The 9,027-nt window shown below is 45.0% G+C and overlaps 1 protein-coding gene across 1 annotated transcript; it reads left to right on the forward strand.

Moving 5' to 3' along the window:
• Positions 1–1,222: 1,222 nt before the first annotated feature.
• On the forward strand, positions 1,223–2,965 carry LOC128437329 (E3 SUMO-protein ligase EGR2). The gene is made up of 2 exons (XM_053419436.1): positions 1,223–1,379; positions 1,632–2,965. Exons 1-2 carry the CDS (start codon positions 1,223–1,225, stop codon positions 2,963–2,965), a joined length of 1,491 nt encoding a protein of 496 aa, XP_053275411.1.
• The last annotated feature ends 6,062 nt before the right edge of the window (positions 2,966–9,027 follow it).

Here is a 9,027-nt window from a genome sequence, read left to right on the forward strand (position 1 = left end):
TATATTTGCATCTTACATTATCTTCTTTGTGTATGTTTCCTTGTGTTTAGCATCCTTAATAATGTACTGCTTTTGAATATCTGTCCTTTATTACTTAGTTTCTTGCTCATACTTTTTAATCATTACCATGTCTTACGTTATTTTTCCTATTTTTTTATACACAAACCTTTCTATATGTATGACATTATTCATGGCCTAAAGTTTTGATTTGATTGGTGGAACACCTGAACTCGCTGTTTAGTGAAACTCTAACCAGTAGATCTGTGCCATTATTTGGATATTTGCTCTTAAATGTTAAATTAGGTTCCTCTTTTACAACAGGAAGTATATAGCCTTCGTACAATAATAAGGTATAAAGAAATCAAATTCTCTTTTAGTTGACAGTGAACCTAAAAAATAAGAAATTTCCTATTACCCAATTTTTATTTTAATAATTGTGAGAGCTTATCCTACATCTGTCATGTTCCTCGTTACATTGGCTTAATTCTCCTCAACAGGTGAAACCTGTTTTCAACTAAACAAGAATAAACCTGCTGCGAATGATCAAGTCCCTCAAACAGTCACATGACATAAAGACCTTCACCTGAAATAATTCCTCTTTACAGTGACATTTTGAGAGATAGGAGGCAGGAGAGTGTTACAAGGATATGCCTTCATAGTTGTACTTTAATATTCTATTTAAGTGAATTGATAAATCGTCAAAGTGCCGAGTTAAAATCCCACCATTAAACAGTGTTTAGCACTAACCGCTCGTCGCCACTTGTTGAAACGTCAGACTCCAGCTCCCCAGTATGGAGCACGGGGAGGGCTGGAAGGAAGGAGACGAGGGGGGGGTGGGGGGACTCCGTCACATCCTCTGTCCTTATATGGGCATGAAGTTTACACGCAGCGGGGAATCCTCTCACTGGAGCTGATGAATGGGGAGGAGGGCCGAGGGAGCTGCCAAAGTGTATATAAGGAGAGAGAGGGGAAGTCGCTGATGTGAAATCCACAGCAAGCAAATACCGACCGAGGAGCAGAGATATAGGAAGCAAAGGAATATACCTCTTTTTTTTACACCTTTTGCCTCAGACCACTTTGGATCATTTGTTGAAAACCATCTAAGGGGGGGTTGAAAGACCAGCAATCATCTGCATAATCTCTTTTACATTTCCCCCCCCTCCTTTCAAAGAAAAGAAGCCTTTTTCCCTGGGAGAGACGGACTTCTCTAAGTGGCATCACTATGTTGAACAATATGGATTTGAATGCGAAAGATTCCTTTTATCCTCAGTTTGAGAATTGCAACAGTTCTACGCTAGGAATGGAAAACAGCGTGCGCAAAGATAACCAGGAGGTGTACGTCGATGCAGAGCGGGGGGTACCTGCCCAGTTTGGCCACGGTGAGTTCGCATCTTTTGCACAGTCGATGAAAATGTGCATGCATGATAATTTAATCGTGTATATTGTGAGCACAACAGGGATTAGATAACACGCACTTGTGTACATGAAGGCACCGTAAAGGAATTCCTGTGCCAAAATACGCACGAATGTTTATGTAACCCAGATTTTCTCCATCGCTTAATCTGCACTGATTCCCAAATATATAAACACTCGCGGTGACAAAGTTTTCTCTCTCATTCTGATCCATACAGAAGGAACACCTGCGACCCTCAAAACCGAAGCTTCCAACTCGGAATTTGCTTTTAACCCGTGCGAGTGCCCAAAAGACACCTACACCCTTTCCTCGCTCGCCTACTCGGGCAGTTTCTATGTTGAGGCATCTCAGGGAGCGCCGTGCAGCACCGAAACACTGCTCAACATGATCACCGAGATCGTGGGTATATCCACGCTGCCAATTTCAGAAGTGCAACAGAGCGGCAGCAGTCGCGGAACTTATCCGTCGCCTGCGCCGATGGACAACAGCAGCGGCAATTTTGGAGACCCCGGCGTAAAGAGGCAAACGTACAGCGGCTCCGGACCCTCTCCTCCGGTGTACACTCAGGACCAGACGTGCCAGAGGTATTCCGATGACCAAGCCGGCAGCCAGGCACAAGACCCGTCCACTTCCCTGCTCACCTTCGGCTCCCCACGAGCTCCACACCACAAGAATGCTGAACCAAAGTCCGAGGCCGCGTCTTTCCCCGTCGTGGTCAAGAATGAGTTTGAGAGCACCTGCTACGAGTGGGGGGCATTTAACAAGACCGACTGTTTGGAGACGACTTTCCAGACGGAAACCTTCCCCATGTCCAGCGACTTCCCCCCCGATCAGCAGATGGATGTTAAGGAACTTTTGGACACGTTCCCCGCGATTTGTCCCAACCCAGAGATGGAGTTTAAAGTGGAGGGGGGCATCAAGCAGGAGCCCTGTTTCTCTGACACCTGTTCCCAGAGCTACTCCAGCCCCATGTACAATAATTACCTCCCTCCCCCACCGCCGATGGGCCTCTCCTCCAACTTGAAACCCTTCACCGAGCCCCCACAGCCGTCTAATCAGTGTGACTCCTTATACACATCGCCAGCTTTACCAAGCACCATAGATTCCATCCTGTATTCTTCCTTGTTGCCAGATTCTTTCGCCCAAAGTTACACGACCCGGGTGACCAAGTCCCCCAGGGCCAGAAAGAGCCCCGCCGCCTCCCACGGCCCAGCCAAAGAGAAGCCCTTCACCTGCCCCATGGAGAGCTGCGACCGGCGCTTCTCTCGCTCGGACGAGCTCAACCGGCACATCCGCATCCACACGGGCCACAAACCCTTCCAGTGCCGCATCTGTTTGCGCAGCTTCAGCCGTAGCGACCACCTCACCACCCACACCAGGACTCACACCGGGGAGAAGCCGTTCTCCTGCGACGTGTGCGGCAAACGCTTCGCCCGCAGCGACGAGAGGAAGCGGCACGGGCGCGTACACCTGAAACAGAAGGAGAAAATGGAACTAAAGCCTCAGGTGACCGCCGCCGCGTGGCCGTTCACTCTCCCCGAGGGGATTTGAAGACAAGGCCACGTTCCCCCCTCACTCGCACATGCAACATTAGGATCTTTCCGTCTTGGAAGATGAGCCCACTGACCGCAACTTGCCGTCTGAGTTGGTCTGACATGGCGAGTCCGGAGGTTTTGCGCATATTCGCTGTTTTTGTGGAGCAGAGAGGGAGTGAAGAAGTTGTGCTTCGCCTTTTTTTGCCTGCTGTGGATGTGGCTGACTCCAGGCAAAGGTGCATTATAAAAGTAAACAGCTCATCAGTGACTGGCTGCTGTTTGTGTCAGAGCCGAACCTCTCTGCTTCGGCATTGCATGACTGCTGTTCAGCACCTCTTCATGTGGACAGCTCCATCCTCCATCCGCCTCCGGGCCTGGATGGTTTGCACTTACAGATTATTAACTATCGCCATTTAAGATTCTTATTTTTGGCTTTTAGCATTCTTAGAGCAATGGTTTGGACGATGTTCCTTAAGATGCATGTTTATGTCAGTGTTTCCTTTTCCTTTAACAACCACTGTCAAGCTTCTCTGTCACTGCACAGTGAGAGCGACTGACATGAATGTAGGCGAACACATTTATGGCTTCGACCATAAAGCTGTCCATCTTTGATCAAATTTAAAAACTTCTTTATCATTTAGATGTCGGTGTTTTTTGTCATTGGTCTTTGTGTTGTGTTACAATTTGTTTGGATTATTACAGTTGTGAAAGATATATCATAAATGGGAAATAAATATATTTGTATTACTGTACTTCTTTGTATTTTTATAGCTAACTGTATATTTGACATTTATCACATTTGAGTGTCATTTCTAAAGTGAAATGTATTATAATGAATAATGTCTTGGTTTTTTGAGGGCTACTGTTTAGTAACACAATATTTTAAATGTTACAATTTGATATCAGAAACATTTCCGCACTCCATGCCAGTGTTGGTATGATGAGTGCTGTTTCATTGAACTGCTGATCTGGATTTAAAAGGGAGCAGAATGTACACTAGTTATGATGTGGCTTTTCAACCAATACATCATTTGGCAGTATGTACAGAACTGTGTTTAATCAAGTTAGACATGATGAACAAATCATATAATCATTGCTTTTGAGTAAATCAGGTAGCACACATTGCTGCAAGTTTCTGTGAACTTAACCTTGATGATGAGAAGGGTTTGATGGATGATAACTTTATTGGAATGAATGCTGAAATGTTCACTTCAGCAAAAAATAAAAAAAATACAAAATAAGATGAAAAAAATAGTATAAAACTATGTTGAGAGTTTGGTGAAATTGTCACCAACAGGGTATTGCAAAAAAGTAATTTAAATCGCCTTAAGTTATATTAACTGTTCAAGTAAAGATTTTGTACATACATAGTTTCTACAATACTTTAAATTAATATTGATGTTGTTATTTTTATGAAAAGTTTATGAACAAAATAAACATTTTCTGGAAGCAGCAAGTTTCTTGTGCATGGTTCCGATTCATCGACCAACACTTATTTCCTCTCACGCTTTGTCCAATCTGTTTCACACAGTGCTGAGACCCCCCATTGGAGAATTCACATGAGTGTATCTCTTCCCGAAATATACATTCGAACAGGCCACCTGTGGCACCACACTGCAGCCCGAGCATTAGACAACACAGCTCTGCCCTGTGACTCACGCAGCTTTTGACTCAAGCACATTAAAGTGAATACCCTATCGCTCAGTGCTGTGGTTCTGGATCCACTCGACTTCAAATATCACTTTTCTCATGATGTAAATGCAGAGACGCACACTGAGGACGCCATGATAATCTCTACAGGAAACCTGTTAAACAGGACATTTTCTTACCCTGTCAGTGAGATGATCTGATGCTGTCGGTTCATTCATTCCTTTGTTCAGTCACTCATCCATTTTTGCAATAAAAATATAAATTTCAAATCATTTGCTGGATGCAATTATGGTCTATTATCATGTATTTTTTTTTTCTTCTCGTGTCCAAACTGCCTGTGCCTTCTTGTAGAAATCTCTCTCTAAAATGAGTAGAAAGACAAGGCAGTGGTGAAAGCCAATACTGCTTCTGTTGGCAATTTCTTCAAAGCAACACAATTTGTACGTGTCTATATCAAGGACAGACCCCACTGGCAGTGTATTTTCATATAGTGCAAAAAATCACACACTTTAAAGCTTAGGTCAAGTAGTGTTTTAAGTAAGCAAATGTGAATATAGTGCAAAGTATCCATGAGATTTGGGGAAGAAGGTTTTAGTTGCTAATCATAAAGCTGTAAACCCTTGCAAACCTAGCAGGCATTTATTACCAGTGTCTCTGTGGCGGTTTACATAGGACATGCATGTGCCCATGACGCAGTCGACTTGCAGAACACAGCCCAGCTTGCCCACGGCAGTGTGTAAGTGGCTGCGTTGTCTGTAGCTGACAAACATAGTGGAGCAGTGTGAAAATAAGGGCCGCCACATGGAGCACTGTGAATAGCATGTACCCGTCCTTTGCTTTCCATCACTCATCCTCACGTACAATAGCACATGGTCCGACATCAACATGCCTTCCCTCACCCGTGTTGTTTTAGTGGCAAACACTGTGCAGTGGTGGATGGTTGAGGTTTTGAATTGCAGTGATGTGCAGTCACAGTGACCATTATTCACACACTTGAAGACTGAAGAGTTATTGAACTCTGGCCATTGATGGAATTTCTGCATTTGGAAGCTGAAAATTCACATTTGCATACTGTAGATGGTCCTTGATTTATCTGCAGCATGTGAGCAGGACAGTTTCAGCTCGTCGTTATCAAATGTGTTGACCATAAACCTTCCTTTAGGTCTAAAGGTGTAAATCTGATCTTTTCCACTGACTGACAGTTTTGTTTCTCTCCCGTAGAAACGTGTAAATTGCCGAAGCTATTAAGTAATTGTGCGGAGAGGTCACATGACATCCAGGTCTCCTCAGAACCTGTGCTCCGAGTGGCACCACAACGAGCACATTAAATCCTTACTATGGTGTCACTAATGCAAACATGTTAACATTAGCGCCATTGCATCGTGGGAGGGTGGGGAGGGTGGGGGTTATCCAAAGTAGTGCTTCTGTGTGACTAATGCATTCCATATGTGACTGAAGAGGAAACCCATAAGCGGATGTGATTTCACTTCTATATTGTCTCATCCAATTAATCACTTGATGGCGGATTGCTTCTGGATAAGTCAATAGGACTATTTATCAGCTCCACCAAACCAGCATTTTGGCTCAGGATTAAATAAAAGAAAGATCATCCCTAAAAATGACGGTGAAGGATTAGATGAGCACGAAGAATGAGGATAAGTGTCACTGCCGAATGATTTGTACTTACGTGTGCATTACTTCATCACTCTTCTGAATGGCCCACAAACATAACCTATTTATTTTTGCATCATACACAAGCAAAGGTTTACCTCCAGTACATCTATATTATATTTTATTGGTTTATAACCGGAGCATGCTGGCCTCCTTGGAGTGAAGCCCATCCACCTCTGTGTCGCCACACCGAGCTTAAGAGGGACTCGTACGGCCCCAGTTGTCCCTGAAGGGGCCCGACACCCCTTTTATCCGTGCTTGAACTCCAAACAATCCTACCTCTACAACAATAATCCAATAATGACTTTCAGAGCGTATAAAAAAAAAAATGAATTTATTTGCTTACATGAAGGATCCGAGGCAGTTTCCGTGATTCAAGCGTCAGGTATCAGGTCACCTCAAGTGCCTATTAATAATCACAGTCCTACTTGAGACGGCCTATATGGCCACGCGGTCTCATTCGCCTGTGGATTGATCCATTGTGGGGTAATCACCGTGTAATTTTATGCGCACCTTTAAAATGTGCACCGTGGCGCGTCATTGTCCTTGGGGTGGACTCAGTAATCAAGGTGCATAATCGCATGGCGGTAATGGCAATCAGCCTCAGCAGATTAATTCCTCGGATCATGCATCAACCCTTCGGTCCCTGTATCTGATCATGAAGAAGGGTGTAGGTGGTCTGGAGAGCGCAGGTGATTAAAAAGAGGAGAACCAAGAAGGACCTCGTTATGCAAACATTTTGGAGTGCCTAATTCCTTCCATTGTTACGGCTCCCAAATTTCTTCATCTGTATTACTGATCAGGCAAAGCACACGACGTAGAAAGAAGTTTCCCCCTTGCTCCTTCGTAAATCACAAGTCAACTCCAAGGTCAAGGCCCCCCCGCTCTGCCACTGTTATCTGGCGAACAACATCTCTATGGTAACTATGTCAAAGGACTTACAGTGTGTGCTCTACCTTAAGTGAATGGAAAGCAGTGAACATACCCAGCCGGCTGAATGCCTTCATGGCAATTCAATTACATGGGGAAATGTACAGCTGCCCTTGGAACATTCCAGGTATGAGGCCTGTATGTGTTGCAGCAGCAGCCTCATGCAGCTGTGTGTATGTGGCAACCTGTGGGAATCCGGACAATCCATGGAACGATAATTCCAGTCCACACGCATATTTATTTCTGTTTGACCCACTGGTCTGCAATCCCAGTGGGTTGGGTGCTCGTCGCTTCCAGTTTGTGCGGAAACACGGAGCATTTTCATCTTTTCATAACACAACAAGTACAGACCTCAGCCAAGGCCCGACAGTCTCCTTAAATTCAATCAAGCTGCACCTCATTTCACACACTCACAGATATCAGTTCCCTGAATGCACCCGATGTTTTTTAATCAAGATCCATGCATACAACGCTCAAGCCGAGAAGATATAGCCAGAAGTTAGCCAGCACTTTACATATGGGACATATCAGTTGCATATTTTCAGTGTAGCCTGCTCTTGCTGCTTTTCCAGGATTACCAACCCCGGCTTTAAATACCCTCTACGAGTGTTTTGAACGACGGCCAGTGCTGAGGCCTGAGGAGAAGCCGGCTTCACGTGTTCACCGGAGCAGCCAGTTTAGAACAGCCACGAGCAATCACACATCTCTGCCCACGTACTTGCTGTATGTGGATCGACAATGCTAACACATTTACACTTCACACACAGCTCATCCTTATTGCATCACGTGTGCGTGTACCTGTACGTTCATGTGCTCAAGCCCTGACTGATTGACAATCAATCACCGACAACACATTGAAATACCAGCTGTAAATGAGATGGTGCAGATGAACCTAGAGCTTATAGAACACAGAGTTATCACCTGAGTCTCTATTTCCCCTCAGCACAAAGGGAGTTGGACTGTTTCGCTCACACGGACCTTATTAGCTTCCTTTCACCTCCTCCCATGACAATCTCTCCCTGACTGGGATCCAGCCCATGCAGTGCTGAGGGGCCGTGACAGCGGCTTGTTGTGACATACAGGATGACATGTTAACCATTAACCCGATCAGCTGGTGGTAGAGTACTACAGCTTCCTCTGACACTGAAGGATCACCGGAATCAATCATGATACATGTCCGCGGCTAAATCCCAACCTACATGCTCTCATCACATTTCTTCTTCAAACAAAAGAGCACAAACAGTGAACTGACCAGCTCCTATATGCTCTGACATACAGTATGTGGAGGGAAGAGCTTCAGGTGCACACACACACACACACACACACACACACACACACACACACACACACACACACACACACACACACACACAGATAGAGAGAATTGCACAGTTAAAACCTGCTGCACAGACAGTAATGACTCTGAAGGAAGTTTCTGCTCCTGTATAAAAACAAAAAACAAAAAAAAACGTCCATCATGATATTACCTCCTGCAAACATCCACAGAACCCGGCGTCACATGGCAAGGCGGCCGTTTCACAAAGTAGAAACCAAAGAAGAAATGAGTAAAAAAGAAAGAATGAACCCATCTGCATACCATCACTCTGTACACGCACGACTGTTAACCCCTCTCCCCATAAAATAAATTACGGCGTGACCGTGTGTCCAGTCGAGGTGTGAGTGATTACTTTAGTGCTTTGACATTTGCAGCAGCAGTAATGAGGCATGTCTGTGACAGGCGTGTCACCGCCGGCAGCCCGCGTCTGTGCTGCTCCGTTCGGCGCCGGGGAGGAGGCGCACTGTGGCCAAACACTGGCACTTTCTGGA

This window comes from Pleuronectes platessa, chromosome 3 (assembly GCF_947347685.1).
Source record: "Pleuronectes platessa chromosome 3, fPlePla1.1, whole genome shotgun sequence".
Lineage (NCBI taxonomy): Eukaryota > Metazoa > Chordata > Actinopteri > Pleuronectiformes > Pleuronectidae > Pleuronectes > Pleuronectes platessa.